We start from the raw sequence: 14,997 nt of genomic DNA, 5'->3' as shown, positions 1-14,997 counted from the left end.
AAGTGGGCGGTCGACCAGAATAAACAAAAGCTCTAAGTTATGCTCAGCTGTAACTGAGGCCAACTGGGCTCTCTGAGACCCTCCATACATCAAAAAAAAAAAAAAAAAAGACAAAATTGAGGAGGTGGGTCAGTTGGTAGAGCACTTGCCTTGAAAGACTGAATGCCTGGGGTTCTGGGGAAAGAGCAAAAACGAGAGATGAGGGAGGAGGCTCGACAGTCACGCTGACTGTTCTTGCAGAGGACTTCGGTTCAGTGCCCAGCGCTTACGCGGAGGGAGGCTCATGACCATTTGCAACTCTAGTTCCTGATATCTGACTCCCTCTTCTGGCCTCTGCAGGAATGACACATGCATGTGGTACACATACATCATGCAGGTCAAAAAGAAATGTACACATAAAATAAATCTTAAAAAACAAAGCTGGGGGGAGCATTTTGCAACCCCAGTGTTGAGAAGAAAGGAAAGGGACAGGTGGATCCCCCTGGGGTTCACTAGCCAGGTAGACTAGACTGGTTCATGAGTTCGGTGATAGACCCTGTCTGAAGAAGAATGACAGCTGTGGAATTGTTCTCTGGCCTCTATATGTGTGTGCATAAATATATGTGTATATATGTGTCTATATGCACACGCATGTGTCTATGTATGACCTCGATGTGTGTACATACACAGGAACACACATACACATAGGAATACACACCCACTCAAACAGGAAAGGGGAAAGAACATTATTTCTTTTTCTCTTCTTTTTTAAAAAAAAAATGTAAAAGTGTTCAATTACTTCTTAGGAACAGTGTTCCAGATATGAAATTATGACTCAGCTCTGCTTGCTGAATACAGACAATCTAAACCAAGAACTAAATAGATTTCAGAAATGCAGCATCACTGTGCAACCAAGCACTGTTTCTCTTGCGATAATAAAAGAATAACAATCTTAACTTAGGAAAACATAAAGAAAATATGGTTAAATTTTCCTGTAGCAGTCTTCGCAGGAAGTAAGATGCAGTAAAGCTTATTTGGAGCCTTGCCCATGAATATCCTGCTGCTCAGGTGTTAGGAGACTCTCTTTGCAATTCCATGTCCCCTGTGTAAGGCTGGCACTAAAGGAGACGGAATCTGAGGGCCAGGAGACCTCAGAGATGCCACAAAGACCTTAGGATAGAGCAAAGCAACAAGAAACCAAGGTTTGCCCTGAGCTCCTCATGGGGGTGTTTTCTATCTACAAAGTAACAAGCCTTGCATCTTCCACGTGAACATGGGGACATCATGACTATAGACAGACAGACAGACAGACACTCAGCAAAGTAGGAAGGTAAGTCCTAAAACCCAGATCTCCTGAGCTCAGCCTTTGTTACTTGAGGGGTGAATGATTAGGTCAAGTGTCCTCACACCTGGGGAGGAGAAGGAGGGAACCATGATGGCTCATCGGGGAACAAATCAGGGGAGTCAAGACTGCTTTAGACGGCCCATGATGGGGCAGAAGCTCTGCATTCCCTTCCCTAAACCCGTAAAGCTTTCATGAAATGAACACATATGTACTTGATTTTCTACCTCCCTGAAGACTGAGTATATTTGCCTTCTTTTTACGAGTGCTCATCTTTCATTAAAATTATATATAAAATGACTTCCTTCCAAAGCTCCATCAAAGTACACCATCAGAAATTCCCCAAGGAAGAAGAAAGATTGTTGGCTCTTCTAGAAAACACATTTCCTTGGTGGAGGAAGGTGATGTTCCAGACCTCCCAGGGTCCCCTTGAGCTTGGTGTCTTGGCTGGCCCAGTTCAGCATGTTGTCAAAGAACTCAGGAGGGAGAGGACAGTCTGGGCTCCGTATTGGCACGTGTGACCACTTCCAACATTGTCACCACAGAGCCTTGTGCCCAGCCACAACACTGAACACCGCCCCCCACCAGCTGCCTCGGCATGGGGGTGGGAACTGTCGGGCCGTTTGACTTTCCTCTGTAGTGTGGATCTTGGATGAACATGATGGGGAGTCTGATAGAAATCACTGTGCCCTTAGGTCAGCCTAAAGCCAGTGTTGTCTGCCCGCTGCCCAAGTTCTCCTCAAACTACCACTAATAAAATTGCTAACAGTCTTTCTTGTTACTAAAGCTTGGGATTTTACCCCCATAAGTCCAATAAAAGCAATTCTCTGTCCCAGCCAGAGACTGCTTTTTGTATCTTCTTCATTCTTAGGAGATTGGGCTCTGCTCATGCCTTCTAATCAGTCTGCTCCTTGGCTTCTGTGACATCATCTGTGGGCATCTTCCTGCTCCATTCCTAGTTCCTTTGCCAGATCTTAAGAACTCACCTTCTGCCCAGCATGGTGTTGCAAGCCTTTAGTTCCAGCGCTCAGGGGCAGAGGCAGGTGAACTCTGTGAGTTCCAGGCCAGCTGGGGTTAATTGTGAGACTTATGTCAAAAAAAAAAAAAATGTATCTTCCCACCGGATGCAGTAGCACATACCTGTACACTTAGCATTCAGAAGCCTGAGGCAGGAGGATTCCTAGTTCAAAGCCAACCTGGACTATACAGTGAAACCCTGTCCTAAAAAAAGAGGGTGGGATTAATCTTCTGCTGAGGTTCTTACTCCACCCGAAGACACCCCATCTGCTTCCATCTTAGCCACCCCTCTGAAATCTGAGTTTCGTCTCTCATTTCTTAATGATTAGCATGCTGAGGATGCGAAAGCATCTCTCTGTCTTTGCGACAGGATGCTGCCTACCCTCTGGCAGTGCCATCTCTGCTAATGGCTGCATGATCTGTGACAGCCTCTCACTCCTTCATCTTCCATTTTGTCACAGAGAGCCTCTTGGTCCTTCGCCCTCCATGGTGGGGCTCTTCCCCCTGCTATCCACACTTCTACAGCAGTCCTGCTAGAGTCTGCCCCTTGGATTTCACAGCAGCTTCCCGCGTCCCTCATTCAGCCTCCAGAGGCGTCTTTCTCAAGTCCCTACCTGCTTTACAGCGAGTCTGCTCCTGAAAGGAAAAGCCCCGCCTTTTCAAGCCAACTATATGACCCTTCTTTCCCAACAGCTACCTAAACCATCCCAGAGCTCTCATTTATACATGGATGTGACTTTGTTCTGAGCACAGCCCCCTTTTCCTCTTTTTGCCATTCAGATGGCTATTAATCCCTGCAGAGCCAGCTCAGTGCCCCCAGCAGGAAACCAAGCTTGATGAATGAATGAATTTATTAATACCCGCCTTGCCCTTTGATTGAAGGTGAACATTTTCCTAGTCACTATTCCAGAAGGACTCTGCCCACATCGCTGTTGTTGCGAGCCATCAGCCTATTGGCTCTGCTCCATGCCCAGTTCAGCCAAGAATGTGTGCTCTGTGAGCCAAGATGGGCTCCTAATGCTGCCATGCCTTTTCTCCCTGGAAGCCATCTTGCCCAGCCCTGTTTCCCACTTAGATTCTCTGCAACATGGAGCTAACTTGGGTGGCCAGTTTGAGTAGTAGCATTCCACACACAATTTCACACCCCTAAAATGGACCCCAAGCTTTCCATCGACTAGCACAGCGGATGGCCCCAAATAACCACGCAACTGCCGAGCAAAAACAAACGGGTTTTTCTTAATACAAATAAAATATTGGCATTTTCATCTTAATGTAGCTATACATTGTTTCAGGCTACAAATAGGTCTGTCTGGGAGAAAGTATTCCTGGCAAGAGATGAGTGAGGTGATTTGCTGAAACCTATTGTTACGCTTTCCAAAGAGTTCTTCACACGAAATTCAGTTCACGAAATGATTGCTTGTGCTGCCCCGGCCTTAATCACAAATTCAGCTACTGCCTTGCCTTAAAACCAGCATAGAGCATCTGATTTCTTCCAGCCTTGCCTTTAAATCAAATCGTCTTGCACATTTTCCAGAAGCAGTTAGGAAGAACATTCAGAACATGAAAGTATGTAATGTTATATTCCATTTCGTAGAAAGATTTTTTTTGTAATTGTAAAAGAAAATTGGCAAGTCTGAGTAATTTTAAAACTAGTTAAAATACAGTTCAAGCGAGCTTCTCTTTATGTATTGTCATACTCTTAATAAATTTATTCGTCTCTGAAACAGATATGGTAGCTCTCAAAAACAAATGTTATGTCAGGACAAGAAGCACCTCTTTCAGTGGCCAAAAAATAGATCCAGCATACTCATCACCACTGAGTGCCATGAGCTCCGCTCATCCCGTTAAAAGCCTTCTTTAAATCTGGTCACATTTCAGAGTTTTTTTTTAATGGACGATTGAGTGATCTAAATAAACCAAAAAAAAAAAAAGTTCCTAGCCTTTTTCTGAGTCCCCTAATGTAGAGAGCCGGCTGTCTAAGGCCCACGGCAGACCTTTCCTGTATGTCAGTTCTAAGGCTCTGTGACTCAGGACACAGAAAGATGAGAAAACGGAGAAAGAGAACCAGAGGCAGGGTCAGCATAAAAAGCCTCGCCGCCTCTGCTTCCGGCTGTGAAGCCTGCTCAGCCTTTACTTTCTAGTGAACTTCTGCTGTTGGCGAATTATTGAAATGGTTCCTTCTTCTCACACCCTCTCATGTGTTTTCTCTCCTGTTCTGTACCTCCCTATCCTGTGCGGGAAATCCTGCAGGCCAACTGTCAGGTAAGTTCATCTCGGATGCGTAAGGCGATGATTAAGAGGATGCATGGAGAAAAATGAAGTAAACAGGACTATTGGTGACGGAGACAAATGGCAGGGCTCAGCGGGAAAGGCGCATGCTAAATTACACAGGAACCCTGGGCAGCTGGATAAACGGGAGAAGCTGCAGACTCCACATGTGCAGGCGGTGTGAACATCCGTCATGGGAGCTTAGCCTGTGGGAACACGCCTGCCCCGTCTAGCGTTTCACTGTGGCTAAGGACAGCGCCTGGAAGACTTAAGTTGTCATCAAGCCGTATGAAATCCTATGTGGTCCTGTGGAACTCTGCTATAAATATTATATCCACTTCTGGGATTTGACCAGGATCAAAGCAAGTTTGCAGGGATGCGTTTTAAATCCCTGTTTTAAGTCCACATCTGAGCATCCCTATGCCTTGAAGAATGAAGGGGCGAGGAGGATAGAACAGTGATGGCATAGATTCAGTTACCGCTGAATGCACCTTGGGAGTTAAATGTGACGTGGTTTCATTCTTCTCAAGGAAATAGACACGGAGTTCACCGTCCTCCTGCTTGGGGGGAGGGGCAAGGACACCCTTGGACCCATAAGAAGTAGCAAGGCCAACAGATACTTTATAAACTTAAAGCATAGTTAATGGCAAGAGTGACCGCCATTTAAATCTGATTGTGTTTGGGGGTGTGTATGTGTGGTTTTAGCTTCCGCTCATTTTTATCTTTCAAGAGAAAAAAAACAAAAACCAATGCAGTTCGGTTGCCATGCAACACACACGGCTCTCACAGCGTTCTGATTTTAATTTCAGAAGTCTACAGAGCAAATGAAGAAAGTCCCCACTATCATTCTTTCAGTCTCATATAAAGGAGTCAAGTTTATTGATGCCACAAATAAGGTAGGTGCCAACCCTCCCTTTGGTTCAGACTCCCGACACAGCCCTGAGTATGTGATCTAAAACGCCGGCACTCCCCATTTTCCTCACGCCTCCTCCCTCCTTACCTTCTTCCTGCTTCCCGTTCACACCCAGGGCTGTGAATGTGCACGTGTGGACCCACTTACACACACAGAAAGGCATGATCTATTTGGGGTCCTGAGCTAAGATTGCTATAAGTATTTTGCTCTTACATGTCACAGTGTTCCCTCTGGTAGACTGGGGTCATTTAGCAGTCATGCCCCTTTGGGTCTAGAGAACACCGAAACAGCAACATCATCACTTGTTAAAGGCATGGTGCCATTGTTTTTCCAGGTAGGTAAAGGGTGAGGACATTGGTCTTTTTGTGGTTCTCAATGTGTATGTGCACACGTGCGCGTGTGTCTGTGTGTTCTTGCCTTTGGAAACTACACTTGATCTTAGCCAAAAGGCCAAGAAGTAATTGTCCCTCTCTTGGTACAGCTCATGCATACCTGGGTAAGGAGCACATCCTGACTTTTTGTATTCTATAACTACCTTTTATTCCTCATCAATGGGTTGAAGAGAGTTGCTACTGTTTGTTTTCATAAGAGATGCAATCAGAAAAACAACCGAGGACATGCTGTGTCTTGGTACTCACAGTGGGAACTCTTGGCAGCTCTGAGGTCAAGTGTGGCCAACTGGATTGTGTTTTACACAAAAAAATATCTTAACGTTCCTGTCAGAGCCAAGACACAGAATTCTCAAAAGCTTAGGTATGGCCCCTGTCACTTTTGTATAACCTGAATGGTTTCTCACAAAACCCTAACTGTCTCTGTGTTCTTCTCTTCTGTCCCTTGAACTGTAAAGGACAGAAGGGAGAGACAGGTCATCAACATTTGTAAACAGTGTCTGTCCCCTGCCTTTCTCACCCAGACCTTGTCCCTAGGCACACTCCCTTTTGGAAAAACAGAATGGGGAGTCATGGAGCAAATCAGCTTCAGCAGTGGTGACAGGGAGCCAGAGCCAGAGCCAACTGGATTGCGATGTCAGGGAAAATCCCATGGACCATGACCCTTTTGTGTCTTTAAACTTAAGCATCTGAATCAACCCTTTAGAAATTTTCCGAGTTGGTTTTCTGTAAAATGTTTCATTGGCAGTTGGATGAACCCAAGCATTCCTAACTATGCTATGAATAACAACCTCCAAGTTTGGAAGAAAATTCTAGAACTCAGGCAGAAAGCCTATACCACAGCATCACTATGATGGCTAGCAGTAGTAGCCCACATATATTAAGTACCTCATCTTTAATGATGACTCAGCTGTGCAGTAAGACATTGGCTGTTATGATGTCAGATTTGCAATCACAGAGACTCAAATCAGCACAACCCCTTGACTGGCTTTTTTAGTTCCTGGAGAATTTCGTTTCTGGTACATAAAATTGCCTTATCCTTAGATCAGAGTTGTTGTTAAATGTTCATGAAGATACCGTTGCTTTTGTTTTAGCTAATGTGAAAGGCAGGCTTTGGTACTTTGGCACTTGAACCCTCCACCAACACACACACACACACACACACACACACACACACACACACACACACACACCCTTCACCCTAACCTAGAGCAACTGTTCTACCGTATTGGATTTGAAGAACTTGAAGAGCAATGATGAGTTTGACACTGTCTGAACTGAGTTGGATTCTGACAATTTCCGAACATGAACCATTTGCTCTTGAAGGTTGCTGCAGTCTGAAGGGTCAGGTCTGTCATTTAGTGGTGTCATAACCACCTGCCTCTACATCAGTATCATCCTCTCTGCCCAGACCCCTACCATCAGAACAGTGAGGGAAGCATAGCTGGGCCTTAGCTTAGCTGCAGTTCGCAGAGAGACACACGCCAATGATCGCTTAGACCCCTGCTTGCCAACCTCTTGGAAAGCATCAGCACAGGAAAATAAGAAAAAGATAGTTTTATGTAAATAAAGACCATGAAGGAAGGCAATCAGGGTATCTTTCAAGTCCTTGCATTGTGGTCTGTGACAGATTTCCAGGTTCAGGAGCACAGACACAGGGCATCTGGTGGCTGGAGGCACCAAGTTGTCTATGACTGTCGACACACGCCTGGCTCTTTAAAGGACATTCACTTCAGTTGGCCACGTAACTGCTCTTACCCAACATGACAGTGTTGAAAGAGTCTGAGTGACTCTGGGAGGAGAGGCTCCCAGTTGCTGTGTGAAAGGGTGAAGTAGAGATTGATCAGAAGACCGAAGAAAGCGGAGTATAAGGTTGTATTGGAAGCTGAGAAGCATGGCCAGGGCTGAAGGCATGCAAGAGCTGCAGGAAGGGAGAAGAGATGACTGCAGCCGCTGCATCCTAGAGTCCTTGGACGTCCCCCACTGGAAAGTGCTGTCTTGGCTGGAGCACTTGTCGAGTGGAAGTGTGTGTGAGGATCGCATCCTTCAGGAGCTAGTGGCCGTGAAGCCTGGTCTAGACACACCTCAGTGTGTTTCCATTGTGCGTGTGTGTCCCTCCTCCTTAAACCGGACAGGTCTGTCCAGTTCACACGGACACCTTAAGGTCCCTGTCCTTTGACCAATGTCTGCACACTGGCACAGCCTATTTATCATGGCCTTTTCCACTGCCTCACCTAATACATTTTCTATTACTCCACAGCTACCTTCTGCCAATTAGTTTAAAGTACAATGGGCAATTAATTATATGTTAATTACCCTTCCTTTCCTATTAGGCCCGATTAGAGAAGGCAAAAGATGAAGCCTCCAATGCAATGATGCATTTCTTTTTCAGTCAATAAGGAAATAGCTCTGGGTTCGTGGGGAAGGGCCAGGTGCCTGGTCATAAACACACATAGGTACCGCCTAGCAACTTAGGGAGCTACACACCAAACCTGCTTTAAGAAGGGAGAAGCAAAGGGGATCTTGAATTTGAGATGGAACCTGGGCTAGATTTAGTCCTACGATGTTTGGGAGGAATTAGATCTGCTTCTGTAGCTCAGCAGCCCAGAAGCAGCCCCTGCAGGAACCTGGCCGCCAAGACTCCAGTTGTTTGGTTATTGACCTTTCTTGAGATTTAGCAGGGTCTTTTTAGAGGTGACCGGTTCCAATGTCCAGGAATGACAGAGACTTGGTCATATTTACCCTCCTATGGTGTCTCTCCCTAGCCTTCCAGTGACTGCACTAGGAGGAGTATAGGATTGGCATCCTTTTCATTTTAGTTTCTGTGTGTTGTTTTTCTTCGAATGGCAACCTCCAACAGGGCACTAAGTGCTCATAGCTGACGCTTCTCACAGCAGCTGGGAGTCCCGAGAGACCACAGCTGGTGGGTACTACAGTCTTCAGCATCCGTCACCCCACAGGGCATCCTCAGTTAACCGCCTCTCAGAGCACTGCCTCCATGCTGGTCCTTCTCCAGAGGGAGCACTTCAGACCCTTGACGGGAAAGAGTCTGGCCTGAGGAAGCAGTCGGGAAACTCTCTGTGGGAGGGTGGAGACTGAAGGAGGTAGATCCTTAGGCCACGCCCTTCTTTGAACCGTCATATTAAGTGGCCAGGCCAAACAGTTCTATGCCACACACAACAGCCAGACACACCCGTAACTGTTTCTCCACATAGTGAAAGGTGAGGGTCGGGCAGAAGTTAAAGGCATTAAGCTGCCAGACCCTATCCAAAGGAGAGTAGGTGAGCCCCTCCCCAGTTCTTCTCGTGAGCCTTCCTTAGAACAAACCTTCTTAGGAACAAAAGCTAACACAGCTAACACACAGAGGCTGGTCTTCTACTGAACTATCTCATGAGAGCATCTATTAATCTGTGGAGCAGCCACAACTGGCACTTGACTGAAGAGCGAGGGACGCTCTCCTCTTTGCGCCTTCTCCAAGGGTTGAGTTGGCTGTCCAGTTTCCGTAACATCCGCAGCTGCAGAGCCCTTGGCCTCAGAGCCATTCCACAGATAGAGGCCTGGATCACCGTTCCCTAAGGTGGATGGTGATGAGGGAGGCGGCATCTCTCCTCAGACATCCCAGTCCTCACCAGGCTCCACCAGGGATCTCTCACAAAGCTCTGTGAGAATATCCTGCCTGAGGACAGACCGTCTTCGTGATATTGCTTTCCTCCTAGCTGAGACATTTTCAGTAGTGAGGACCGATGACATTTGTATAACACAAGCATCTCAGATGCCTCAAAGGAACATTAAAGCTGACCCTGCCCCTGGGGATGAGCTTCAGTGATAATGACTCCATTCTCTCTGCCACTCCTGGCCTCTTGGGGACAAGAAGGGAAAGACCTTCAAAAAAAAATCCTGGGAAGGATTCAGAAGGCAGGAGGACAGAGCACTGGAGACCCAACTTAGCTGCTTCATGGGACCACGACTCTGTCACAGTGAATGGTCACGTGCTGGGAAATCCAGTGCTGCAAACCTCACAGGGCACTTGTTCATGTAACATCTTCCCGATGCTGACAAAGATCCCCAAGGACACAAATGCCAACTGAAAGCCAGAGCCAGCACTCGCCAGCTCGATGGAGCTCCTGGGCAGGTGCTTGGGTTACTTTACACCTGGCTATGACAAAATACAAGATTGGAAGTGACTGAAGGGATAGAGGGTTTACCCTGGCTCGCATCTCAGGTGTTACCATCCATTGCTGTAGAGACGCCACAGCGGGCAGAAGCTGAACCAGCTGATCACATAGCATCCACAGTGGAGACGCAGAGAGGAACAACTGTTTCGTTCAACTGCCTCTCTGCTTTTCAGACAGTCTAAAAATGGGCCCGTAAAATGGTGCTGCCCATGGTGGCCAGACCTTCCCACCTCAATGACATAATCAGGATAATGCCCCTCACGCACGCCCAGAAACCCTTCTTTTGTCCAGCTGACAGCAGTCCCCACCATGGCAGCTAAAGCCAATGTTGAGTCCAGACTTCTGAAGTCCACCAGCAGCAATCCAGTGAGGGCCAAGACTCTCCGTGGTACCTTCAAAGACTACACAGACCTTAAAATTCCTTCCAAAGACCCATGGGTTCCTGATTCGGTGTTCTGTCTCAAGAAGTACTACCTGAACGCAAGCAGAGGGCCATGGCTTCCTATGTCGAAGCTATCTGGCAGTACAGTGTTGCTTGTTTATGGTTTCCAATTTCAATTTGAGTTATTTTTTTGACAGAGCAGCTGCAGACAGTGTCTGCATTCAAGGCCACGGTGAAGAATGTCTTAATTTAATTTTCTCTTATGTGTTAATTCTGTAATTGCTTCCCAACCACAGAGCTTGGTAGAGGGAGGGACATGAAGTACTCGCTGAGGGTGCTGGCAGGGAAGGACATTTTGTCAGTGTTTTTAAGCATTGATGAGTCGACGTGGAACGTTGTATTGCCAACGGGTTCTTTAAGATACGCAATTAAAAAGTAATTAGGGTAACTGAAGCATTGGGGGTTTTTATATCTATGACAACTGCAAAAGACATGTGAGAAATTATAAGATAAAAATGATTGTACTATTGTAGGACTTTTTAACTACATCTGTGCATCAAGAGAAGTTCCCAGCAGGTCTTGCAGCAAAGATGTTGCTCTCTGGCTATCTGTGCTTCAGGACAGTGGTACTGAACCGTTCCCACCCGTTATTCTCAGAGGCGAGGAGGGGGGATGTGAAACATGGCAGTGCCTTCAAGAGTGTCAGCACCCTCAAACAACCCAGACCTCACACCTTCCCTGCGTGAGGCACTGAAGGTCTAGTTTCCTCACCTGTAAGAAAGTGGCAGCAACACACACACGTATGCATGCACACACATGCACTCACCCACACACACACACGCGCGCGCACACACACACCATTATTCTGTGGTGGGTCTAGTGAGCACAAGCTATCCTATTCATAGGTCCTTGTATCCAGCAAGGAACCACAACAAGGAACCACAAGTCTGACGATCACACTATAGTGTTTCTCTTGGCCATGCACTCTCAGCCTCCTGAAAACCTTGCAGAGAAAGAGAGAGAGAGAGAGAGAGAGAGAGAGAGAGAGAGAGAGAGAGAGAACACTCTAAGGCTTCCCCACCTACTTTGTTCTGAACAGGCCCTTGCTTTGGGAGTGGAGAAGTTGACATAGAACCAAAGCTAGAGCACTTCTCCACCATGAGCCAGGTCCCGGGTTCCATCCCAGCATCTGAGAACAAAGGGGTGGGGAGGAGCAGAGGACGCACACAGTCGGGATTTGGACAACCTCCTGCACCCACAGCTCCCCTCACACACGCAAGTGGTGGATAACCTGCTTCCAGACAGGGTTAGCAGTAGGCAAGACTGCATATCTACAGCAGGATGTGGGGAACGGAAGTGGTGACATGCTTAGCAATTACTGTTTTGTTTCGTTTTTTAATTGTCTGTCCCCCAGGCTGCCTCGGTGCACAGCGTCTGGCAAGTGCTGAACCAGGATATGATGCTTTTAGGATTATTACTTTATCATTACTATTATTACTGCTACTTCTATTATTATTAAATGAAAACATTCCTTCCAGACCTGGTGTACATCTGCCCACAGATGGACACATTGAATCACTCTGAATATTGCTGGCCTAGAACATCCTAGAGAAAAAGAAAACTATCTTGGTTCCCAGAATTACCTGTCCTGATTCTAAAGCGTGTGGGTTCTCCAAGGAAAACAGTGATGGTTTGTGTCGTTTCTTCTAGAACATCATTGCTGAACATGAAATTCGTAATATCTCCTGCGCCGCCCAGGACCCAGAAGACCTCTCGACGTTCGCTTATATCACGAAAGATCTGAAGTCCAACCACCATTACTGCCACGTGTTTACTGCCTTTGATGTGGTGAGTCCCCAACTGCGCTGGATACATGTTCCATAGATGTAGATAATCCATGTATGTATTGGTTTGCTCGTGCCGCCGTGACGAAACACTACAGACTACATGGTTTAACCAACAGGAATTTATTGCCTATGTTTCTGGAGGCTGTAAGTCCGGGACCAAGGTTACAACAGTAAGCGTGGTTTCTCCTGCGTTCTCTCCCCTCCCGCGTGTGAACCACCAGTCTTCTCGTGAGGTCCTCCGTGTATTCTTCCATCCACAGAGATGCCTGCCTACAAATTCTCTCCTCTTTGGAGGGCGCCAGTCAGATTGGATGAGAGCTAATTACCTTTTTTAACTCAGCCGTCTCCCGTCTCCCGAAAAGCTCTGTCTCCCAATCCCATCACACCCCGGGGTCCTAGAGATTAGATCTCCAAATGGGATTTTTCAAGGCGCTCACCCGGAAAGCCAAATAAGATGTATTAACACATGTAATAAGATGTATTTAACAGGCTTAGCTTTCTTGAGTTTCCCGTATGTCCAGTCTCTCGTTCAAGTTAGAACTCTGTACTTTTCTTATACCTCAAAGTCTTGACACTCAACTCTTCACTTCAGTTTTCAGATTAGAGAAATCCCTTCCTTCTTCTGGTCCCCAAAATACAGCAAGATCTCCCAGCTCCTGTCCCTTCATTATCTCTGCAGGTTGTTCTAGGTACCACTTCTTAGTATTAGGCGTGATAAATTGTTCACCTCCGTAATATTCGGGAGGGGTAGGGGAGAAAAATTGAACCACAGATGCTTAGTTTTAGGATCAGCATGTCTTGATAAATTCAGAGGACGTGCGGCAAACCGCGTAGCATTTATCCTTCATCCAGATGTCTGGCTTAGCGCGAACACTCACGGGCTAGCAGTACTTGAGTCCGCTCCAGAGGATTTTTGTTTTACTCAAATCTGACGCTTTAATCCTCGCTAAGTGCACGCAGTTTGTTGAACTTCCAAAATCGTGACAAAGGCCACCCGCCTTGACCTGGACCTGTGCACAGTTCTGAGACAGTGCAGCATTGCTTGAAAGAAAAAATCTTTGTACTTTGTATCTTTATATAGGGCAATTCCATATTTCAGTCCAATCTTAAGGCCTTCCAATTTATTTAAGCCATCCTCTGCCTCTGGTTTACCAGCGATGACAAAGAAAGTAACAGAACCCGTTTGAAGTTCAAGTGCATGTTCAGTCTCCAGGTGGGACGGATGGGTGGGGCTTTGTGGTGGCCTTGTTGTTCTCAGCAGCCGGTTACCAGCTTCTCACAGACAGGCAGGGTACTTTTACATATTGACATCACATTCCACGCGTTTATCCACTGTCAGAATAAGCCTCGGCGATGGTGATGTACAGGGAGCTTCCGGTTTGTGAGATGTTCCAGAACAGTTTCCCCTAAAAATCCTGTGGCCTAAAAAGCCTTCCTAAGAAAGCTAGACTGAATTTTCGAGCCCGTGTCCTGGTGCACTGGATGCATGCAGGATGGAGGAGGACAGTGTGCTGTCTCCCAAGCTCACCTGGTCCGGGAGGCCACTTTTGGGGAGCGGCTCACAGCAGTGGCACTTCTGGGTTGGAGGATGGTATGTGAGGCGATACATATAACGTGTTGCCTGTTTCCAGTATTCACGTCGACACTAAATTTACCATTTCTCAGACGGCAGGGAGGTGAAAAGTAAAAAGAATAGAGAAGAACAAAATGAGGGTCTCGCGTTAGTTGCCTTGGTTGTTGCTCTGATAAAACAAACTTCGGGAGTGAAGGGTTCACCTTGGCTCACAGCGCGTCATGGGAGGGAAAAGGTGGCACCAAGAACATGGGGCAACGGTCACCCTGCATCCGCCCTCGGGGAGCTCAAAGAGGAGCCGTGCTTAGCTGGAGTCCCTTCTTTCTCTCTCTTACACAGTCTGAGGCCCCAGTCCAAGGGGGTCTGTGGCAGGTTTTGAATCCCCGGTTCTTGGATATCCACTGCCGCAGATGTAAGCAGTCAGACAGAATTAATAAGTCCAGGTTTAATGAGCAAAACAAAGGACTCCTGGTGACCCTCAGGAGGGCAGGAGAGGACTCACACAGCAAATATGGTTACAAGGTCTTAAGTAGCCAATAGGCATGGTCTCAAGCAGTCCTGGGGTGGGGCTAACTCTTGGCAGACTTTCTGAGGGGTGGGGCCACTATTTTTCAGGCTTTCTGAGGGGGCAGGGTTTGGGGGAGAGAGAGGTGGGACTTCCACCTAATCATTCCAGACTCTTTGGGTATAGGGGTGCCAGGGGCTCAGGTAGAGCTTTCTCCAGAACAGTCCAGACTCCTTGGGTATGTGGATACCAGAAGCCTGGGGTGGAGCTTCTGCCAGAACAGTAAGACTCATACTCCAGGTGGGTCTTCCCTCCTCAGTCAAATCTGTCTAGAAATGCCCTCTCAGACTCAACCCAGAGATGTGCCCCCACCCCGTGTCTGTCTAAATTCAGTCCAGTTGACAGCAAAGAGTAATCACCACAGACTGTTGTTTTAAGTTAGCTTGTTCCTGTGGGTCAGCAGCACCAAGCCCACACTGTGGTTTAGAGTCTGTGACAATAGTGTGGAAACTGGTGTCTGTTCCTCTCACCAACGGGCTAGGCCTGGAACACTTCTTAATCTCTGTGTATCAGGTTTCCCAGACTCCACCTGGACAGCGGCATCTCA

The 14,997-nt window shown here is 47.0% G+C and overlaps 1 protein-coding gene across 23 annotated transcripts in view; it reads left to right on the top strand.

Annotated features, from left to right (window-relative positions):
- Anks1b (ankyrin repeat and sterile alpha motif domain containing 1B) overlaps positions 1-14,997 on the top strand; it is a 953,532-nt gene that overhangs the window by 919,864 nt on the left and 18,671 nt on the right. For all 23 annotated transcript variants that reach the window (XR_014999730.2, XR_014999729.2, XM_085683219.2 and 20 more), the window contains 2 exons: positions 5,416-5,502; positions 12,176-12,313. Coding sequence is in view for 21 of the 23 variants with exons in the window: in XM_085683219.2 (XP_085539345.2) it covers positions 5,416-5,502; positions 12,176-12,313 (225 nt within the window). In the remaining 2 variants the exon portion in view is untranslated. The remainder of the gene's footprint in view (positions 1-5,415; positions 5,503-12,175; positions 12,314-14,997) is intronic.

The sequence above is a fragment of the Myodes glareolus genome, chromosome 26 (genome assembly GCF_982192425.1).
Source record: "Myodes glareolus chromosome 26, mMyoGla1.1, whole genome shotgun sequence".
NCBI lineage: Eukaryota > Metazoa > Chordata > Mammalia > Rodentia > Cricetidae > Myodes > Myodes glareolus.
The sequence above is the reverse complement of the archived record's forward strand: the minus strand, read 5'-3'. Positions and strand labels throughout refer to the sequence as shown.